This window comes from Onthophagus taurus, chromosome 3, assembly GCF_036711975.1.
Source record: "Onthophagus taurus isolate NC chromosome 3, IU_Otau_3.0, whole genome shotgun sequence".
In the NCBI taxonomy this organism is placed as follows: Eukaryota; Metazoa; Arthropoda; class Insecta; order Coleoptera; family Scarabaeidae; genus Onthophagus; species Onthophagus taurus.
The window spans coordinates 22,385,252-22,409,246 of NC_091968.1; the positions used below are offsets into that span (position 1 = coordinate 22,385,252).

Sequence of the window (23,995 nt, forward strand, 5' to 3'; positions counted from 1 at the left end):
GGAGATTTAATGAAAAAAAAACTGCGATAAACTTTGTCGTAGTCAGATTATTTTTATATTATACATCCGAGTTATAATGCGAGTTAATTTAATAGGAAATGTTAATTAGGCAAAGATAGGCAACCCAACTTACACCAAAAACTTTTAAAGCAAATTTATTTATTAAAAAATAAAATTTTATATACAAAGGTTTAATTTAATTTGGTGGTTGCCATCCTCCAAAATAAGTAGATAACTCAGCAGCAACAGCTAAAGTTAAATGATCATTATGTGGTGCTGCCACAACCTAAAATAATTATTAATTAGAAATATTTATTAAAAATGTTTAAACAAGAATTACCTGAATGCCAATAGGAAGTCCATCTTTATTTAATCTAGCCGGAACACAAGTTGATGGGAATCCCAAAACGTTTATAATCCCATTAAATCTCGCATCAACCATGGCTTTAATGAATCCAGTGTGTTCAAAAGCTGGGTTTCCACAACTTGGCATAATTAAAACGCCGTTATCACCAAGGGCTTTCTAAAAAAATAATAAAGATCTCGTTTGAATATCATAACGTATCATAATCAACATCGCGTATTGTAATACCAATACTGTGATGTTGGTTGCATACTTGCAATGGTGACTTTATAAATAATAATAAATACCGTAAGTATTTTTTTATCCTCCTCAGCAATTTTCATAAACATATCTTTTTTTTGATCTGTTATGCCAAATCGCATTCTTGCCAACATCGTAAAAAACAATAATTGTCCACTAAATATTGTTTTTCCCAAGAAAAATTTCGCTAATTCAATTGGAAGGCTATATTTAACCTAAAAATAAAATTATAATGATTTAGCGAAAAAAAAATAAATAAATTCTTACCTCAGAATCTTTAAGCGCACTCGGATTATCATCCAAAGTAAAAATTAAAGCACCACTAAGCTCCATGGCGTGTCCAAAAATATCAAATTTAGTTTCATCTAACTCCGATCGGCAACTTTTCGTTAAAAATTGAGCTGCTTCTTTAATAGCACTTTGAATGTTCTTATCCATTTTTGGATAACCAAAGTTTGAGTACGAATCGACCATGTAAAACACTTTGAGTGTGCTCAAATCAACCTTTTTATCCAAGTTTAATTTTTTTATGTTATCAGCGGCTAAAACTCGATAAACTAAAGCTAAATCTTGAACGTATCTTGCCATTGGGCCTAATACTAAGTAATCTGAGAAACTTTTATCGGAACTAAATGGAAAGCCTCCTTTTATTGAAACAATTCCTAAAATTACAATAAATTAAATAAAAAAGAATTAATTAATAAAAAAAATTGTTTTACTTGTAGTTGGTTTATGTCCAAAAACTCCATTATAAGCACTTGGAAAACGAATTGAGCCAGCAATATCCGATCCAAGTCCTATTAAAGAAGCACCAGCTCCTAATAAAGCTCCCTAAAAAAAAATAATTAAATTAATTTTACAAAATCATTTCTACGCTCTTGGTCGTTCTTTCTTCTCATTATACAAAGCTAATAGGGAGACGTTAGCTACTTTAACAACCTTAAACCTAACACCAGAAAAATCACCAATGGCGTGACCTTTCCTACCAAAACTGGCAACTAAAACTTCATCATTTTCTTCAATGTGATTCAAATCGGGAATCGAGGCAAGTTATAAAAAAACTTTTAGAACAAAAGTTGTAGCAAATTTTATTCTTACCAATATTGCTCTCTTGTATATTTGCTCTCAGATTCGTCAATATTTAGAAAAATACAAAAATTAAAAAATTTCATGAATTTCCTTGTTTTACTATTATCTAATGGTAACATTCGGGAATCGAAGCATGTTATCAAAAAACTTTTATAACAAAAGTTGTAGCAAATTTTATTCTTAACAATATTGCTCTCTTGTATATTTGCTCTCAGATACGGCAATCTCGAAAAAAATACGAAAATATGAAAATTTGATGAATTTTTTGTTTTACTAGTGTTAATGGTAACATTTGGGAATCGGAGCATATTATCAAAAAACTTTTAGAACAAAAGTTGTAGCAAATTTTATGCTTAATAATATTGCTCTTTTGCACGTTTGCTCTCAGACTTAGAGATATTGAGAAAAATACGAAAATGTGAAAATTTGACGAATTAGATATTCTTTGAAGTCGTGGATGGTAACACTAGGGAATCTGAGCATGTTACAAAAAAACTTTTAGAACAAAAGTTGTTGCTTATCTTATTCTTAACAATATTGCTCTCTTGTATATTTGCTCTCAGATTCGTCAATATTAAGAAAAATACGAAAATATGAAAATTTGCCGAATTTTTTGTTTTATTAGTGTTAATGGTAACATTTGAGAATCGGAGCATGTTATCAAAAAACTTTTAAAACAAAAGTTGTAGCAAACTGTGTACTGAGGAATATTGCTCTCCTATATTTTTGCTCTCAGATGCGTCAATAACGAGAAAAACACGAAAATTTAAAAATTTTATGAATTTTTTGTTTTACTATTAGTTAATGGTAACATTCGAGAATTGAAGCATGTTATCAAAAAACTTTTAGAACAAAAGTTGTTGCAAATTTTGTTATTAACAATATTGCTCTCTTGTATTTTTGCTCTCAGATTCGTCAATATTAAGAAAAATACGAAAATATAAAAATTTGATGAATTTTTTGTTTTACTATTAGTTAATGGTAACATTCGGGAATTGAAGCATGTTATCAAAAAACTTTTAGAACAAAAGTTGTTACAAATTTTGTTATTAACAATATTGCTCTCTTGTATTTTTGCTCTCAGATTCGTCAATATTGAGAAAAATATAAAAATTTGATGAATTTTTTGTTTTACTATTAGATAATGGTAACATTCGGGAATTGAAGCATGTTATCAAAAAACTTTTAGAACAAATGTTGTTGCAAATTTTGTTATTAACAATATTGCTCTCTTGTATTTTTGCTCTTAGATTCGGCAATATTGAGAAAAATACGAAAATATAAAAATTTGATGAATTTTTTGTTTTACTATTAGTCAATGGTAACAATCGGGAATTGAAGCATGTTATCAAAAAACTTTTAGAACAAAAATGGTTGCAAAGTTTGTTATTAACAATATTGCTCTCTTGTATTTTTGCTCTCAGATTCGTCAATATTGAGAAAAATATAAAAATTTGATGAATTTTTTGTTTTACTATTAGTTAATGGTAACATTCGGGAATTCAAGCATGTTATCAAAAAACTTTTAGAACAAAAGTTGTTGCAAATTTTCTTATTAACAATATTGCTCTGTTGTATTTTTGCTCTCAGATTCGTCAATATTAAGAAAAATATAAAAATTTGATGAATTTTCTTGTTTTGCTATTAGCTAATGGTAATATTCTGGAATCGAAGTATGTTACAAAAATACTTTTAGAACAAAAGTTGTAGCAAATTTTGTTCTTAACAATATTGCTCTGTTGTACATTTGCTCTCAGAATCGTCAATATTGAGAAAAATACGAAAATATGAAAATTTGATGAATTTTTTGTTTTACTATCAGTTAATGGTAACATTCGGGAATTGAAGCATGTTATCAAAAAACTGTTAGAACAAAAGTTGATCCAAATTTTGTTATTACCAATATTGCTCTCTTGTATTTTTGCTCTCAGATTCGTCAATATTGAGAAAAATACGAAAATATAAAAATTTGATGAATTTTTTATTTTACTATTATTAGTTAATGGTATCACTCGGGAATTGAAGCATGTTATGAAAAAACTTTTAGAACAAAAGTTGTTGCAAATTTTGTTATTAACAATATTGCTCTCTTGTATTTTTGCTCTCAGATGCGTCAATAACGAGAAAAAACGAAAAATTAAAAAATTTTATGAATTTTTTGTTTTACTATTAGTTAATGGTAACATTCGGGAATTGAAGCATGTTATCAAAAAACTTTTAGAACAAAAGTTGTTGCAAATTTTGTTATTAACAATATTGCTCTCTTGTATTTTTGCTGTCAGATTCGTCAATATTGAGAAAAATACGAAAATATAAAAATTTGATGAATTTTTTGTTTTACTATTAGGTAATGGTAACATTCGGGAATTGAAGCATGTTATCAAAAAACTTTTAGAACAAAAGTTGTTGCAAATTTTGTTATTAACAATATTGCTCTCTTGTATTTTTGCTCTCAGATTCGTCAATATTGAGAAAAATATAACAATTTGATGAATTTTTTGTTTTACTATTAGTTAATGGTAACATTCGGAAATTGAAGCATATTATCAAAAAACTTTTAGAACAAAAGTTGTTGCAAATTTGGTTATTAACAATATTGCTCTCTTATACAGGGTGCCCATTATGTATGGAATATAGCACAACATACAGTGTGTCCCCGGATAGGTGAAACGACTCTTATAAAAGGTAAAATTTTTTCGATATTAATTGTCATCTTTTGGGGTTTAGCCCTGCTTGATTAACGACTAATTTTGAACATATTATCAATTTTTAAAAAACAAGTGAGCCTTGACAGTGAAAGAAAAACTCTTTTTGTGGCAGGTAAAGTACCTTTTCTGTTTACAGTACCTGAAATTGTTACTAAGAAGTTTTGTTCAGAATGAAAAACTATGGGCATATGCAAATTTTCGGATTGATCGGCCTACTTTGAAAAATCCATATCAAACAATTTTATTTCTAACAAAGACTGCCATGGAAAAACAAAATTGCTTTCCTGTCACTGTTAATCTCTCAAACTGTAATTTAGTAAACTTAAAGTGTTTTTTAAACAGAATGTTAACATTAGAGGAAAAAGTTTACGTGATTCAGTGTTAAGGAACCGGAAAAAAACCGATTATTGCTTTATTTAGTGAAAAATTTCCAAATACTGGAATAAAAAGAAGTACTTGTTGGCGTTTAATCAAAAGATTTCTTACAGCAGGAAGTATTCACTCTAAGAAAAAAAAATTATGATGAAACTGATTAACTATGATTAACTGTTTTCCTTTGTGGGCGAACACACACTTAATTTCTTGTGAACATTTTCAGAACGCTTTGTTTATTTCTCCCGAATATCTGAATCTCAAAACAAAAAGTCGTAATAAAGTACTATTAACGAAAATGATAGTATAATGGGTTTTATCAAAGTAGGCTGATGAAAATTTGCATATGGCCATAACTTTTCATTATGAATAAATTTTTTTAGTAACATTTTACCATACTGTAAACAGAAAAGGTACTTTACCTGACACACAAGAAGTTTTAGCTTCAGTATCAACACTCACTTGTTTTTTAAAATTTTAAAATATGTTCAAAATTAGTCTTTAATCAAGCAGGCCTGAACCCCAAAAGATGACAGCTAATATCGAAAAAAATTTACATTTTATAAGAGTCGTTTCACCTATCCGGGGACACACTGTATATCTTGATGAGTATCAGCTTTATAAAAAAACATTTTATACAAAAGTTGTTTGATATTTTCTTTGCTATAACGGAACTGCATTCAATTGTTTTTGATTCAGAAAACAAATGAGTAACGATTCTTTCTTTTCTCTTTACGATGGCGTAACATTTTTGCACCCCCTTACATTAAATGTAAAAATTGTTTATTAATAAAAATAAATCAATAACATTAATCTAGATACCCGAGATCTCAAATTATTACCGTAAATTAAATTAATAATTTTGATTTAAGTAAAATTAAAAAATTAACCTCTCCTCCAGAAGATCCCCCAGCTGTACATCTCGAATTATAAGGATTCCTCGTTTTTCCAATAATCTTATTTGCAGATTCCATACTCATACAATACTCAGGTGTATTTGAAACCAATAAAATAACAGCCCCAGCTTTTTTAAGAAGTTTAACCGCATCTGCATCTTCCTCCGCTTTTATTCCTTTTCTTGTTAAAGATAACCCAGTAAAGCTCATTCCTAGAATTTATCCCCTTTTATGTTAAACTTCTTTTAAGTTGTATTTCTTTACCTTTCACTGCAATACATTCCTTTATTGTTATGGGAATTCCCAAAAGTGGTCTTTCTTTAGCGATTTCTTCCAAACGAAATTGGGACTTTTCCAAGAAATTATCGATCTCTTTCGCTTCGGCGACCGCCGCCGAAAATCTTTCTTCCACAACTGCATTTATTATCGGATTTACTTCTTTTATACGCTTTATGTAAGCTTTTACTATTTCTTCGCTGCATATCTAAAAAAAATTAATTGGTTAAAATGAATTCCAGAAGATTTGTAACGACTTTTATAGTCGTGAGAATGAGTCTAAACGCTTTCTGGGTAATTATAAAGACTTCCAGAAGATTTTTAAAGATGTCAAAAACTGTACAGAATCTTTCTAATAATCTCTATAATTATCAAAAAGCGTCTAAACGCTTTTTGAATAGCCATAAAGTTTTCCAGAAGATTTATAAAGATGTCCAAAAGTATCCAGAACCTTTTTAATAATTTCCATAATTATTAAAAACTGTTTCAATGCTTTTTGAACAGTTATAAAGACTGTCAGTAGATTTTAAAAGATATCCAAAAGTGTTTAGAAGCTTTCCAATGATTTCCATAATCATTAAAAGCTGTCTGAACGCATACTGGACATTTATGAACACTTTCGGGGAGTTTCCAAAGATGTCAGAAAGTAACCAGAAGCTTTCCAGTGACTTCTATAATTATCAAAAAATGTCCAAATGCTTTCTGAACAATTTTAAACATTTCCAAAAGATTTTTAAATATGTCAGAAAGCCTTTAGAAGCTTTCTAAGTGAATGATATTCTAAGTTAACCAGGCATATCTAAGTTGTTCCACAATTAACAAAAATTGTCTACATGCCTCCTGGACATTTATAAAGACTTGAAGAAGATTTTTGAAGATGTCATCAAGGGTCCAGAAGCTTTCTAATGATTTCCATTGTCATCAAAAGCTTCCTAAATGCTTTTTGGACAGCTATAAAGATTGCCAGTAGATTTTAAAAGATATCTAAAAGTGTTTAAAAGCTTTCCAGTGATTTTCATAATCATTAAAAGCTGTCTAAACGCATTTTGGACATTTATGAACATTCTCGGGGGGTTTCTTTAGATGTCAAAAAGTAACCAGAAGCTTTCCAATGATATCTATAATTATCAAAAAGTGTCCGAATGCTTTCTGGACAGTTTTAAATATTTCCAGAAAATTTTTAATTACGTCAAAAAGTCTCTAGAAGCTTTCTAATGGTATTCTAAGATAACCAGGCATATCTAAGTTGTTCCATAATTAACAAAAATTATCTAAACGCCTTCTGTACATTTATAAAGACTTCAAGAAGATTTTTGAAGATGTCATTAAGGGTTCAGAAGCTTTCTAATGATTTCCATAGTCATCAAAAACTGCCTAAACGCTTTTTGGACAGCTATAAAGATTGCCAGTGGATTTTAAAAGATATCCAAAAGTGTTTAGAAGCTTTCCAATGATTTTCATAATCATTAAAAGCTGTCTGAACGCATTCTGGACATTTATGAACACTTTCGGGATGTTTCTAAAGATGTCAAAAAGTAACCAGAAGCTTTCCAGTGATTTCTATAATTATCAAAAAGTGTCCAAATGCTTTCTGGGCAGTTTTAAATATTTCCAGAAGATTTTTAAATACGTCAAAAAGTCTCTAGAAGCTCTCTAATGATATTATAAGTTAACAAAGCATATCTAGGTTGTTCCATAATTAACAAAAATTATCTAAACGCCTCCTGGACATTTATAAAGACTTCAAGAAGATGTTTCAAAATGTCATTAAGGGTCCAGAAACTCTCTAATGATTTCCATAGTCATCAAAAGCTGCCTAAACGCTTTTTGGGCAGCTATAAAGATTGCCAATAGATTTTAAAAGATATCCAAAAGTTTAGAAGCTTTCTAATGATTTCCATAATCATTAAAAGCTGTCTGAACGCATTCTGGACATTTATGAACACTCTCGGGGAGTTTCTTTAGATGTCAAAAAGTAACCAGAAGCTTTCCAATAATTTCTACAATTATCAAAAAGTGTCCAAATGCTTTCTGGACAGTTTTAAATGCTTTTTAAATGCATAAAAGAGTCTCTAGAAGCTTTCTAATGGTATTCTAAGTTAACCAGGTATATCTAAGTTGTTCCATAATTAACAAAAATTATCTAAACGCCTCCTGGACATTTATAAAGGCTTCAAGAAAATTTTTGAATATGTCATCAAGGGTCCCAAAGCTTTCTAATGATTTCCATAGTCATCAAAAGCTTTCTAAATGCGAATAAAGATTGTCAGGACATTTTAAAAGATATCCAAAAGTGTTTAAAAGCTCTCCAGTGATTTTCATAGTCATTAAAAACTGTCTGAACGCATTTTGGACATTAGTGAACGCATTCGGGGAGTTTCCAAAGATGTCAAAAAGTAACCAGAAACTTTCCAATGACTTCTATAATTATCAAAAAGTGTCCAAATGCGTTTTGGACAGTTTTAAATATTTCCAAATGATTTTTATATACATAAAAAATCTCTAGAAGCTTTCTAATGATATTCTAAGTTAACCAGGCATATCTAAGTTGTTCCATAATTAACAAAAATTGTCTTAAACGCCTCCTGGACATTTATAATGACTTCAAACAAATTTTTGAATATGTCATCAAAGGTCCAAAAGCTATCTAATAATTTCCATACTCATCAAAAGCTGCCTAAACGCTTTTTGGACAGCTATAAAGATTGCCAGTAGATTTTAAAAGATATCCAAATGTGTTTAGACTTCAAGAAAATTTTTGAAGATGTCATCATGGGTCCAGAAGCTTTCTAATGATTTCCATAGTCATCAAAAACTATTTAAATGCTTTCTGGACAATTATAAGCATTGACAGCAGATTTTTGAAAATGTCAAAAAGTTTCTAGACGCTTTCTAATGATATCCCAAGTCAACCAAGCATTTCTAAGGTGTTCCATAGTTACCAAAAAGTGTCTAAACGCCTATTGAACATTTATAAAGGCTGCAAGAAGATTTTTAAAGATGTCCATAATCATCAAAAAGTGTCTAAATGCTTTCTAGACAATTATAAAGATTGCCAGAAGATTTTTGGAAGCATCAAAACGTTGCTAGAAGCTGTGTAATAATATTTCAAGTAAACCACGCATTTGTAAAGTGTTCCATGATTATCAAAAAGTGTCTAAAAGCCTCCTGGAGATTTATAAGCATTCCCAAAGGATTTTTGAAGATGTCATAACGGACAGTTCATGTTTTGTGATATATCTGGTAATAATAACGTAGAAGTTCAACCATTCAACCGATTTGAATATTTTTGGTCTTGTTTGAAAGACCATTTTATGCTCTTTTCAAAGATATCAATAGGACAGATTGGTTTAAAAGAAATAAGTTAGAGGGCGATTACATATTTTTGTGATTTTTGAATAAGAATTAAAACTAAATTGTTGTAATTGCGTAATTATCAATTTTTTTAATTCTTAAATGAATTGGATTTAAAAATTTTTTTAATCTTTGAAACGTCAAAATAACACCTTACCTCATTTTTGTTTATTTTCACAATTTTTATCTTTTGAAACCTTGTTATTATCAAATTACTCACATCACTTTATCAATTAACTTAATTTTTCAAGAAAATTGAATAGGATAATTTTAATCGTTTTGAACGTTTGTACCAGGATGTATAGCATAAATTCTAAAAATACATTATCTGTTTACGCAAAACGGTTATTTTACTTTAAAAGTAAACATTTATTTAACAAAAAAATTTAGATTCTCGTTATAAAATTTAATTTTAATCATCAATAAATTAAAGCGAATAATTTACGATCAATTTAAAATGAGTTTAAAACCACACTTCAAATTGCTGATTACGAAGTATGCTATCATAACCGTCATAAAAAAAAATGCTTGCGTAATATTTGTTGTTTTAATATTTATTTTCAAGGATAAAATTTTAATGAATATGTTTAACTTACTTCTTGTTTTCGAATTTTTTCCGCTAATTCGGTGGCACTTATTTCTAATAATTTATCCTCGAACGGTGGTAATTTCGTTCGCTTTTCGTTGTCGAAAAATATCGTATAAATTACTTTAACAATCCATTGGATGAAATATATAACAATTAAACCGATTCTTAAACCGAGATCCATCACTATTTTTATTTTTTTTTTAATTATGCTTTTTTTGGTTCGGATTCGAAACTGATCCGAATGGGAACGCGTCCTTTCGTAGACTGTTCACCTGCAACTTGGGACGTTACTCTAAAGCTAAAGCGCTTGAATCGAAAAACGAGCCAAAAGAATCCTTGAGTCAACCGAATTTTTTGGGATTGAGTAACTTATTAAGTAATAGGCCAATGAACGTACTCCTTAAAGTTGGTTTTATTAGATTTTTATATTTATTCCTTTTTATTTAACTCAAAAAAATTGTTGATTGATTTATTATTTGATTGTTTAAATTGATTTTACTTCTAAATTAACTTTTAAAAGTTAAGTGTTAAATTTATATGCCATTACATGGCGCCATCTATGAGTAACTAAAAAAAACTTGATTAAGATTTACAGTTTTCTGTATAGAAAGGACTTCTTTGGGTTTTTTGTCAGAATACACACACTTTTATAATCAAAATCATATATTAACAAAAGCAGCTTTTTTTTAAACGATAATGTTCCAAGCTCGACTCGAACTACTCAGCCCGAAGGATCTTTGATAGGAGAACTTGGGACTGCTTGTATGACGAAATCCCACCGTAAGATGGCATTAGCGTCTATACTGAAATAATTTAATTAAACTAAGAATTTTATTATTAAGGGGGCGGTTCAAAGCGTCCATTTTTATATACGCCGGGAGAGGTTACGTAGATGTACATTCACGACTTAATGCTACATATTTATAAAAAAGTAAATACGTAGGCTTGAAGTACATATATTACTCTACGGAATGACATTTTTAGTATTCTAAAATAATCATGACGCTGACAGAAATAAATTATGAAAGTTAGTCATAATAAGGGCTTAATACAAATCGTTCTCTAGAAGAGATTAGGGACTTAAACGAGGTGGCAAATATGTCATCTAATGCTTATGTATCTTAGGAACAGATTCCGTATTCGTAAAAGTGCAATAGCTGTGTGATTATTTCATGAATGTGTTTTTTCTGAAGATATGCGATTTTGTCACAATTTTAAGTCATTACGAAAAGGTGTAAAATGGGTTGCCTAAAATCGACAAAACAGTACTAAGTAAACCTTTGGCAATTACTTTGTAGATGGCTTTAGGTACTAATTAAAAATTAAAAAAAAAAATAAATATAAAAAATAATTAATTGCCAATAAAATGTTATAAAACGTATTATAAATTGATTACTAATCTTGAGTTGGTAATAACATTTGTTCATGGCCAATTTCTCTTTTAACTACTGAGTAAATAAATATATATAACAGATAGAAGATTTGTAGGCAATGATGAATGAGTTGCTGATCACAGTCCTTCCGCCCTAATTTTTAGTGATTATATTAACACTGAGAAAGTAAGAAATAACACAGCAAATTGTTATCAAGATATAAGAACATAAATAATCTAAAGTAAAGTAATAATAATTTGTAATAGACATAGATAACAATAATACTATTTATTCACAAAAAAAACGGTTCTACATTATAAAAAATAATAAAAATCAATAACAACTTTAATTTTATTTTACAATAAAAAAACCATCTCAGAATAACAATTTTTACAAAACTATTTCACAATAAAAAACCATCATATACAGGGTGTTTCGGTGACTCGGGGAACTAATGTAACCACATATACTAGAGTGAAAATGATGACGATTCATGTAAAAAAAATTAGTAAAAGTCCTCAAATTGCAAAGATACAGGCCATCAAAGTTATGAAATTTTAACACATTTTTCTAAATATCTTAAACACTATTTATGGTAAAGCGTTGAAATTTGGTACAGCGTAAACTGACATCACATAAAATCATTAGGCAATTTTTGAGTTGGATCGGTACGCGGGAACAATGCTATATAGGCTGTTCATAAAGTTTGTTTGCTCAGAACTTTTTTATCCTATCATTACCCTACATTTATTTTTGCATTTTCTAATAGTAAATTTAGTTTAGAAACTTTTATCACTCCTAGAGAATAGTGATAAAAACCACCGTTTCCGTATTAAATGCAAAAATGTTAGGCTCCGAATTCAATAACACTAAAATAAATAAATAAATAAATAATTTGAATTAGCAATGACAAGTGGAAATCGATCTGAGCTGTCATAACTATTATGTATGCAACATGTCCAAGTGTAGATTTAGCTAAATCACATTTTTAATTTGTTTTAGTTGGTTTAATAAAAGAACTCAAAAACAATAAATTAAAAATCAACACTAACAGAAATAATAAAAAAAGTACATAATATAACAAGACAAGTAATAAAAAATACTAAAGGATGTTCAAAAACTTAGATTTATTTTTTTTTAGTAATAGCACTATTGAAATCGGAACCCAACATTTTTGGATTTAACACGAAAACGGTGATTTTTATGAATATTATCTAAGAGTAATAAAAGTTTCTAAACTAAATTTACTATTAGAAACTGCAAAAATAAATGTAGGGTTATGAAAGAATAAAAAAGTTCTGAGCAAACAAACTTTAGGAACAGCCTGTAAGCATTGTTCCCGCGGACCGATCCAACTCATAAATTGCCTAACAATTTTACACGACATTGATTTATACTGTACCAAATTTCAGCGCTTTACTGTAAATAGTGTTTAAGATATTTGGAAAAATGTGTTAAAATTTCCTAACTTTGATGGCCTGTATCTTTGAAATTTGAAGACTTTTACTATTTTTTTTTACATGAATCGTCATCATTTTCACTCTAGTATATGTGGTTAAATTTATTCCCCGAGTCACCGTAACACCCTGTATACAATATAATCAAGTGACGAATTCAGTAATGTTGTAAAATTAAATGCATGAATATTGTTGAAATATTAATCATTGACTGACGAAATTAAACCGATTTTTTTATCAATTTTAAAAGTACCACTAAAGTATGTGCTATAACCCATATTTTTTTATGTTAATATTACATAGCGTTAAAAAGTTCTTATAAAATAAATCAAGGGGATGGTGAATTGCATCCCCTTAGAGGGTGCTAGGGAAGTTTAAGGTATGGTTGAAAATAAGGTATCAGCCAGTAGTACATACATACAAAAATTCAAATTCTATGGTTTAGTTATACTCGAAATAAAAGATAAAATGTAAATTTTTGGATCAACTTTGACAGCTCATAGCTCGAAAACAAAAGAGTTGGGACCCTATGTTTATATAAAAAACTTGTGTTATTTTGGCAAGTACTACATCCTAGTAAAGCTTCCCGATTAAAAACTGATCCACCCTGTATATGGCGAAAAATCTGATTCCTGTGGAATTGGGTCGAAAATGTTTAATATTGTTGTAATACATTGTTAATGTTGAGTTAGGATCTAATACTGGTAAAAAAAATTTGTGTTAACCAAAATTTAGGTAATAGAAATATTTGAATAAATAATTGAAAATAAAAATTAATTGTTTAAAAGTAAAAATGTTAAGTTATGAAAATAACACCAACTATAAGAATATTAACATTTCGCAAAAAAAAAAAAAAAGAACACCAAATAATATCGAGAATAGGCATCGCGTAAGGCTAAACCAGAATATATTCCTCAATGAATAAAATATTTCAACGGTAGGATGACTAATTGTAAGCTGATATAAAAAAGCGTCGATATGAATAACTGAATTGAACTCTCGACGACCTCTTTTAACCAACAGCGGAACTATACAAATTTTTTTTGCACTTTTGCGAACATCACGTGATTGAACCGCGACCTTAATAGTGGAAATGATGAGAGACAGTAATAACAATTATTACCAGTATCATTCTTTTAATTTAAAAAATATAGATTCCAATTCGTGTTATATTTCTAAATTTGGCGCTAACTTCATCTTTTAAAATTATAAAGTTGAAGTTTGTTCAGAATGACAGATGAAAACGTCATTTTAAAGTGATTTTTCGGTAAGAGTATAATAAAGTAATTATGGTGTAATTAAATAATTAGATTATAATTGACATTACAGCTTTGTTTCAACTAACGTTATCACTGGTTAGAAGCTCGTCAGATGCAATCTCACATGTCATATGATGCAGTGATTGTCAAATGTGGCAGCATTATTTGACAGGTGTAATTGCCATAAATAATTGCATCTGAGGAATTCCCAACCAGTTGGAACGTTAATTTACACTTTCCAAACAGTTATTCTGTGGTTGGAGCTTTTATACATATATAAACCCAATCCAACCTGTATTCTAGTGGTTCGGTTCTTAGCTAAATAATTCCAAAATATCCCCAACAGATGGCGCCACATCGCACTGTAGCAACTGTGTCAAAAATCGAAAATCATTGCAATAATAGTTTTTCATGCTGAAATCATTTAATAACTGTGGACTAAATACTCATTTTCAACTTTACTGCGTTTTCCGCATAAAATTTACAGGATGATCTAATAAAAATTGAAATTTGATCAAAAAACAAATTAAACACAAATATATATTACCAAACATAATCGGATTCCTCATCATCGTCCTCACTTTGCAGTCCACCAGGTTCTTCAATTTCCGAATTTTTGTTTACGTTTATACAGGGTGTCTCACGTAACTGGTTCGTTAGAATATTTTAGGTTTTATATATTTAATATTATATTTAATATTGCTTTTACTATTTCTTCGCTGTAACGACTTTTATAATCGTCAGAATGAGTCTAAACGCTTTCTGGGTAATTATAAAGACTTGCAGGAGATTTTTAAAGATGTCAAAAAGTGTACAGAATCTTTCTAATGATCTCTATAATTATGAAAAAGCATCTAAACGCTTTTTGGACAGCCATAAAGATTTCCAGAAGGTTTATAAAGATGTCCAAAAGTATCCAGAAGCTTTCTAATGATATTCTAAGTTAACCAGGCATATCTAAGTTGTTCCATAATTAACAAAAATTATCTAAACGCGTCCTGGACAATTATAAAGAATTCAAGAAGATTTTTGAAGATGTCATCAAGGGTCTAGAAGCTTTCTAATGATATTCATAGTCATCAAAAGCTTCCTAAACGCTTTTTGGACAGCTGTAAAGATTACCAGTACAATTTAAAAGATATCCAAAAGTGTTTAAAAGCTTTCCAGTGATTTTTATAATCATTAGAAACTGTCTGAACGCATTCTGAACATTTATGAACACTTTCGGGGGGTTTCTTTAGATGTCAAAAAGTAACCAGAAGCTTTCTAGTGACTTCTATAAGTATCAAAAGGTGTCCAAATGCTTTCTGGACAGTTTTAAATATTTCCAAAAGATTTTTAAATGTGTCAAAAAATCTCTAGAAGCTTTCTAATGATATGTTAAGTTAACCGCCCATATCTAAGTTGTTCCATAATTAACAAAAATTATCTAAGCGCTTCCTGAACATTTATAAAGACTTCAAGAAGATTTTTGAATATGTCATCAAGGGTCCAGAAGCTTTCTAATGATATCCATAGTCATCAAAAGCTTCCTAAACGCTTTTTGGACAGCTATAAAGATTGTCAGGACATTTTAAAAGATATCCAAAAGTGTTTAGAAGCTTTCTAATAATTTTCATAATCATTAAAAGCTGTCTGAACGTATTCTGGACATTTATGAACACTCTCGGGAGGTTTCTTTAGATGTCAAAAAGTAACCAGAAGCTTTCCAATGATTTATATAATTATCAAAAAGTGTCCAAATGCTTTCTGGACAGTTTTAAATATTTCCAAATGCTTTTTAAATGCATAAAAAAGTCTCTGGAAGCTTTCTAATGGTATTCTAAGTTAACCATGCATATTTAGGTTGTTCCATAATTAATAAAAGTTATCTAAACGCTTCCTCGACATTTATAATGACTTCAAGAAAATTTTTAAATATGTCATCAAGGGTCCAAAAGCTTTCTAATGATTTCCATTGTCATCAAAAGCTTCCTAAATGCTTTTTGGACAGCTATAAAGATTGTCAGGACATTTTAAAAGATATCCAAAAGTGTTTAGAAGCTTTCTAATAATTTTCATAATCATTAAAAGCTGTCTGAACGTATTCTGGACATTTATGAACACTCTCGGGGGGTTTCTTTAGATGTCAAAAAGTAACCAGAAGCTTTCCAATGATTTATATAATTATCAAAAAGTGTCCAAATGCTTTCTGGACAGTTTTAAATATTTCCAAATGCTTTTTAAATGCATAAAAAAGTCTCTGGAAGCTTTCTAATGGTATTCTAAGTTAACCATGCATATTTAGGTTGTTCCATAATTAATAAAAGTTATCTAAACGCTTCCTCGACATTTATAATGACTTCAAGAAAATTTTTAAATATGTCATCAAGGGTCCAAAAGCTTTCTAATGATTTCCATTGTCATCAAAAGCTTCCTAAATGCTTTTTGGATAGCTATAAAGATTGCCAGTAGATATTAAAAGATATCCAAAAGTGTTTAAAAGCTTTCCAGTGATTTTCATAATCATTAAAAGCTGTCTAAACGCATTCTGGACATTTATGAACACTCTCGGGGGGTTTCTTTAGATGTCAAAAAGTAACCAGAAGCTTTCCAATGATTTATATAATTATCAAAAAGTGTCCAAATGCTTTCTGGACAGTTTTAAATATTTCCAAATGCTTTTTAAATGCATAAAAAAGTCTCTAGAAGCTTTCTAATGGTATTCTAAGTTAACCAGGCATATCTAGGTTGTTCCATAATTAATAAAAGTTATCTAAACGCTTCCTCGACATTTCGAGAAGCTTTCTAATGATTGCAATAGTCATCAAAACCTATTTAAACGCTTTCTGGGGAATTATAAAAATTTCCAGAAAATTTTTAAAGACGTCAAAAAGTATCTAAAAGCTCTCTAATGATATCCCAAGTCAACCAGGCATATCTAAGGTGATATAATAATTATCAAAAAATATCTAAACGCCTGCTGGGTATTTATAAACACTTCAAGAAGATTTTTATAGATGTCCAAAAGTAACCAGAAGCTTTTTAATGATTTCCTTGATTATTTCTTCCAAACGAAATTGGGACTTTTCCAAGAAATTAACGATTTATTTTGCTTTATGTAAGCTTTTACTATTTCTTCGATGCTTATTTATAAAGAAAATTTTACATTTAAATATCCTGTCAACAATTGACGTTGACATTACGTATGTCAAAATAACTTAACCTCAATCAATTATTGGTTTTATTAGCAATTTTAAGTGTTAAAATGAATTAAACATATAAAATCGTCATAAAAAAATAAAATACTTGCATAACATTCAAAAATGGTCAAAATTTTATAGATGTGCTTAACTTACTTCTTGTTCACTTTTTTTTTCTTAATTATATACTTTAATTTAAGTTTGAAATCGCATTGGATCTTTTCGTAGACTATTTATTGAACATATTTCTTAGTATTATCAGATATTCATATTTATTATCTTTTAATTAAGATAAAAAATGTTGTTTTAATTAATTAACACTAAAACACTTTAAGAGTGTCATTGTTATCGATCTTTACAGTTTCCTATAAAATTAATTCATCATTTAATTTCAAATTTGTTTAAATTGGGTTGAAAATTAATTTATTCTTTTAATTATAATTTAATATTATTTTAATCATAATTTATAAATTGTATAAAATATTAAAAAATTAATTTTTATTGAATTAATCAAAAAAAGTTTACAGTTTTCTGTAAACGCGACACAAATCAGCTGATTTAACCTCGAATAAAAAGTGAAATTAGTCCTGATTAGTTCATTATGGCTGTTAGAAGTGATGGTCTCGTAAGGCCATATTTAGGCCCGTTTATTTCGAGTCTTGTTAAAAAATGCAATCAAATAGCACCTTGACGAACGACGTCTTTTTTTGAATTTTATAGTTTAATTTGGGTTTGAAACCGCTTTGAATAGGTAAAGATCGTTTTGTCGACCATTTATTGAACATATTTTTTGGTGTTATCAGATATTTATTAGGTATTTATTATCTTTTAATTAAGATATATTTTAATTAATTAACACTAACAGTTTAAGAGTGTCATTGTTATCAATCTTTACAGTTTCCTATAAAATTAATTCATGATTTACTTTCAAATTTGTTTAAATCGGGTTGAAAATTAATTTATTCTTTTAATTATAATTTAATGTTATTATAATCATGATTTATAAATGGTATAAAATAATAAAAAATAAATTTTTATTGAAATAATCAAAAAAATTTTACAGTTCTCTGTAAACACAACACAAATCAGCTGATTTAACCTCAAATAAAACGTCAAATTAGTCCATCATGGCTGTTAGAAGTGATGGTCTCGTAAGGCCATATTTAGGCCCATTTATTTCGAGTCTTGTTAAAAAATGCAATCAAATAGCGCCTTGACGAACGGCGCTTTAATAACATCATGTCGCGAAAGCAAAAAGGTGGCAAAAAACACTCTAACCTTGGTGGTAAATCCCCGTAAAATCGCTTTTTATCTCTATCTACAACGTTTTTTCTGTTTCTTTTATAGATATTACATTAAATGATTTTGCAAACGCTGCGATTTGCACACATCGACCAAAGAAAACGCACATCAACGCGATTTTAGAAGATTTAAAGGTGGAGGATAAACCTTGGGATGAGAAAGGTGAAGGTGATTATGATGGAGAGTTTACTAAAAATATAAATAAGGATGGATCAATTAGTTATGTCATATCCAAATCTAAAGAAAAAGTTGTTAAAGGGGATGATAAAATCAAAAAGGAAGTTGTTGAAGGATCATTTCAAAGAAGTTATGATTTACCCATTGATGTATGGTTTGTAATTGGAAGGTTTATTAAACCTGAAGATGTAGGGAGATTCGCCAGGATTTGTAAAGCATCTTATAGTGTGGTTTGTGGGGCTAAATTTTGGGTTGATTTATACAAAAAATATTACAACAAGAAAATATTATTACCCGAAGATTTAAAACCAGATCATTTAAATCGAAAATTTGGTGTAAGAACATTAACAGTGAGAGCTTTATATTCTATGTACCCCCCATTTATCAATCGAATCCACAGGCTCCAAAGAACTCACCCCAAAGACTGCTTAATCAAACGAAAATGCACTTTAATGTGGCATTCAAGGAAACAAAAAGATTGGGCTTTTTATTTTAAACTAGAAGAATTAGAATTAGGAGCAAAACTTTATCAAGAACAATATAAAAGTGTGGATTTGATTGAAAAACTCGATGATGTTTTTGTAAATCCAGATGAGAATTGTAAAATTTTATTGGTTAACTCACAAAGCTTTATTGCAATACCTCCGGTGCAAAATTATGTTCTTTGTGATGTTAATGTCTCTTTAACGACTGATTTATCTCAACAAAGGGTTAAATTAAGGTTTAGCTCGCATGATTCTTATCAATGTCGAAGATATTTAGATGGTGCAAGTAATATTGAATTCACTATTGGTAGTGTAATCAATTATAAGGTGCTCGATTGGTGGCATCCTGAATATCCAAGAACTAACACTTTGGAAATATTTTTAAATGGAGATTAATTTATTTTTGGTGAGATTTATTATTTAAGTTTTTTGATAAATTTAGAATAAAATGATTTCTTTATTTTTTTGAAACATTAAATGAATGGTTTTTTTATTCCCACAGATTTCCATTCCTAACCTGAACTTCAAAAAAATCCCAACAGTTTTTTTTATCTAAATATAAAAGAAAGAAATATAAAAGAAAAATTAAAAGAAATAAGATTAAGGTGAAAGAATTATTTGAACCTAAAAGATACATTTAAAAATTACTTTATTTTTTGAAAAATTAAATGAATTTTTTTTATTCCCACAGATTTCCATTCCTAACCTGAAGTTCCAAAAAATCCCAACACTTCCTTCTTTTCTAAATATAAAAGGAAAATTAAAAGAAGTAAGATTAAGGTAAGTGAATTATTTTAGGTTATTGAACCTAAAAGATGCATTTAAGCTTGTTTACGTTTCGCACACACAAAAAGAAACTATGAACAAAACGGTGGTTGAGGTTTTAAGGCGTGAAAAGGAAATAAGAAATTCCATGTTCTCGTCTACAATCGATTAATATCACAGGAAAGGATCATATTTCATCTTAACAACAACAAAAAAAAGGGAAAATGGGAAAAATCCATTTAGGGGGTAACTTCTCAAAATGAAATAACATGAAAGTAAAGAAAGGAATAAGAAAATCAATTAATCCGTTTGCATTATAAGCTTAGATATGCAAAAAAATTTCCAGTGTGTTAATTAATTATCGTATCCGACGTCGTCATGTATGCAACCAACATCACAGTATTGGTACGCAAATCGATTATCGTCGGCTAAATTCGAATGTTTTCAGTTCAAAAATTAATACTAATAATTCTAGTTTTATGTATACAGGTGTTCCTGTAAGTCGTATAATAAAAATTGGTATAAAATCCAGTTCTTAGAATATGAGTATAAAAATTTTCCAAACTGTTAATAAGAGTGTCCTCTTTCTAATGAACCAACACGTTTTGAAAAATAACTTTTAGTTTTTGAAAAAACAATATTTGAGGTTTAGATAAAATTTTCGTTGTTGCAATTTTCATCGATAATATTCAAAATTCGCTATAAAATTAATTTTTTCAAGGATCCTTGTGAAATTATCACCAATTATTAATTAAAGTATCCCCTTTTTAATGCAATAAGCCGTTTTGAAAAATCACTTTTAGTTTTTGAGAAATAAATTTTTGAAATGATCGACAATTTTTTCTAATTTAGTAGTTTTCGCCGATTAAGTTTTAAAAATTCGTATAAAATCTAGTTCTTGGAATATGAGTATGAAAATTTTCCAAAGTGTTGATAAAAGTGTCCTCTTTGTAATGAACCAACCCGTTTTGAAAAGTAACTTTTAGTTTTTGAGAAAACAATATTTGAAGTTTTGATAAAATTTTCGATGTTGCAATTTTTATCGATAATTTTCAAAATTTGCTATAAAATTAATTTCTTGAAGGATCCTTGTGAAATATCACCAATTATTAATTAACATATCCTCTTTTTAATATAAAAAGCCGTTTTGAAAATCACTTTTAGTTCTTGAGAAATAAATTTTTGAAATAATCGACAATTTTTTCAGCATTCAGATAATGAAAAATATAATTTTTTATCAATTAATTTCATCTGTAACAAATGTAAATAGTTTTTGTATTATTAAAAATGATATTTTTCAATTATCTGTAACGGTTTTAATTTCTAACCATTTTTGATGAAATTTGGTATACGCCCATTACAAAGGCGCTTAATGCAGTGGTGTACTCAGATTTTTTGTAAAAAATTTCCTAATATGATTTCTTCATTTTTTGCACCTAAAAAGTAAAATAGTAGGCCTTGGTTTTTTAAGAAAAACATGACTCTTTGTCCTAAGGTGCAGTTTTTTTACGCTCTACAATTCAAAAAAAAAATTTATCGAAATCGGATAATAAATACAAATGTTACGAGGGTGTTCCACTTTCAAATGGGTCACACTGTATATGATATATATCGGTGTACAGCGTCATCTAGTAACCATATCAAATTTTTTTATTAAAATAATCGATTATAAATCATATTCTAAACAAATTTTATCTGAAACAATTTTTGATAAAATTGATTTTTTTTCATCGTACTATTCACAGGGAAATCGTAAGATTCTATAATTTCGATTATTCAAAAAAAAAGTTTTAATGAAAGTTGTTACTGGCTCGATTTTAAATAAGATTTGCTTGAAAAATTTTTTGATTCAAACAATAGTTAATAAGATAACCTCAAAAAAATGTTATATATGTATATGAACAACCCTGTATGTGTTCCATCTCAGACGATCCACCCCGTATATTTCTTATCCCATAGTGATTAGAAAAGTTTCCCGAAACCCGTCGAATGATTTTGTTTGAGGGACATCTTTTGACGTCATTTGAGGCTTGAACGACAACCCCCTAAGAGGGGGTGCTTCAACCCCTCAAAATTGAATAGGGGAGAGGGGTTGAGTGATACTTCATTTGAAAGGTCTTGGAAGCCTCTTTACAACGGTGTATGAAAAACGTCAATTTGATGAACCGTTTTCGCCAAAAATCAATTTTTTAGCTCAAATGAGCAACCTTGAATATTTTGGTTATAAATAAAAAAATTGAATTGTTTTATCATGTTGTTTTATTTATCACAATCAAAAAATCAAATCTGCGTTTTTAAATCAAATGTTCAAATTTGCTCGTTCAAGTCTCAAATGACGTCAAAAGATGTCCCCCAAACAAAATCATTCGACGGGTTTCGGGAAACTTTTCTAATCACTATGGGATAAGAAATATACAGGGTGGCTCGTCTGAGATGGAACATCCTGTATATCGGTATACAGTGCCATCTAGTAACCATATCAAATTTTTTTTATTAAAATAACCGATTATAAATCATATTCTAAACAAATTTTATCTGAAACAATTTTTGATCAAATTGAAATTTTTTTTCACCGTACTATTCACAGGGAAATCTAAGATTCTATAATTTCGATTATTCGAAAAAAATGTTTTAATGAAAGTTGTTACTGGCTCGATTCTAAATAAGATTTGATTGAACATTTTTTTGATTCAAACAATAATTATTAAGACAACCTCAAAAAAATGTTATATACAGTGTGTCCCCGGATAGGTGCAACGACTCTTATAACACGTAAAATTTTTATGATATTAATTGTCATCTTTTGGGGTTCAGCCCTGCTTGGTTAAAGACTAATTTTGAACATATTTTCAAATTTTACAAAACAAGTGACTGTTGACACTGAAGCGAAAACTTCTTGTGTGTCAGGTAAAGTGCCTTTTCTGTTTACAGTATGCTAAAATGTTACTCAGAAATTTTATTCAGAATGAAAAGTTATGGCCATATGCAAATTTTCGGAATCATCGGCCTACTTTGATAAAACAAATTTTTTATTATTTTCGTCAATAGTACTTTATTATGATTTTGTGTTTTGAGATTCAGATTATTCGGAAAAAATAAACAAACCGTTCTTAAAATGTTCACAAAAAATTAAGTGTTTGTTCGCCCACAAAAGAAAATAGTTAATTATAGCTAACAGTTAATCAGTTTCATCATAATTTGTTTTTTCTTAGAGTGAGCCTGCTGTAAGAAATCTTTTGATTAAACGCCAACAAGTACTTCTTTTAATTCCAGTATTTGGAAATTTTTCACAAAATAAAGCAATAATCGGTTTTTTCCCGGTTCCTTAACACTGAATCACGTAAACTTTTTCCTCTGGTGTTAACATTGTATTTGAAAAACACTTTAAATTTACTAAATTACAGTTTGACAGATTAAGAGTGACAGGAAAGCAATTTTGTTTTTCCATGGAAGTTTTTTTTAGAAATAAAATTATTTTACATGGATTTTTTCAAAGTAGGCCGATCAATCCGAAAATTTGCATATGGCCATAGTTTTTCATTCTGAACAAAATTTCTTAGTAACACTTTCACGTACTGTAAACAGAAAAGGTACTTTACCTGCCACAAAAAGAGTTTTTCTTTCACTGTCAAGGCTCACTTGTTTTTTAAAAATTGTAATATGTTTAACATTAGTCTTTTATCAAGCAGGGCTAAACCCCAAAAAATGACAATTAATATCGAAAAAAATTTACCTTTTATAAGAGTTGTTTCACCTATCCAGGGACACACTGTATATGATATATACTACACTGTATACAGCGCCATCTAGTAATAATATCAATTTTTTTTATTAAAATAATCGATTATAAATCATATTTTAAATAAATTTTATTTGAAACAATTTTTAATAAAATTGAATTTTTCATCGTACTATTCACAGGGAAATCTAAGATTCTATAATTTCGATTATTCAAAAAAAATGTTTTAATGAAAGTTGTTACTGGCTCGATTCTAAATAAGATTTGATTGAAAATTTTTTTGATTCAAACAATAATTATTAAGACAACCTCAAAAAAATGTTATATATATATGATATATATCGGTATACAGCGCCATCTAGTAAACA

At 28.9% G+C, this 23,995-nt stretch overlaps 2 protein-coding genes across 3 annotated transcripts in view; one reads left to right on the top strand and one right to left on the bottom strand.

Moving 5' to 3' along the window:
• LOC111420266 (transmembrane protein fates-shifted) overlaps positions 1-23,995 on the top strand; it is a 62,896-nt gene that overhangs the window by 25,480 nt on the left and 13,421 nt on the right. Inside the window, exons 1-4 of one of the 2 annotated variants that reach the window (XM_071195374.1) lie at positions 18,269-18,444; positions 18,507-19,529; positions 19,626-19,728; positions 19,815-19,903. In XM_071195374.1, coding sequence (XP_071051475.1) covers positions 18,399-18,444; positions 18,507-19,519 — 1,059 coding nt within the window. In that variant the 5' untranslated portion in view covers positions 18,269-18,398 and the 3' untranslated portion in view covers positions 19,520-19,529; positions 19,626-19,728; positions 19,815-19,903. Of the gene's footprint in view, positions 1-18,268; positions 18,445-18,506; positions 19,530-19,625; positions 19,729-19,814; positions 19,904-23,995 lie in introns of those variants that run through there. The other variant, XR_011640105.1, reaches the window with a different exon arrangement.
• On the bottom strand, positions 140-10,185 carry LOC111420264 (fatty-acid amide hydrolase 2-A-like). Its single transcript, XM_023053219.2, has 8 exons — positions 9,896-10,185; positions 5,934-6,153; positions 5,664-5,881; positions 1,324-1,435; positions 872-1,266; positions 652-819; positions 341-523; positions 140-286 (listed from the first exon to the last, which is right to left on the bottom strand). The coding sequence occupies exons 1-8, from the start codon at positions 10,067-10,069 to the stop codon at positions 197-199; spliced, it is 1,560 nt and encodes a 519-aa protein (XP_022908987.2). The 5' UTR covers positions 10,070-10,185; the 3' UTR covers positions 140-196.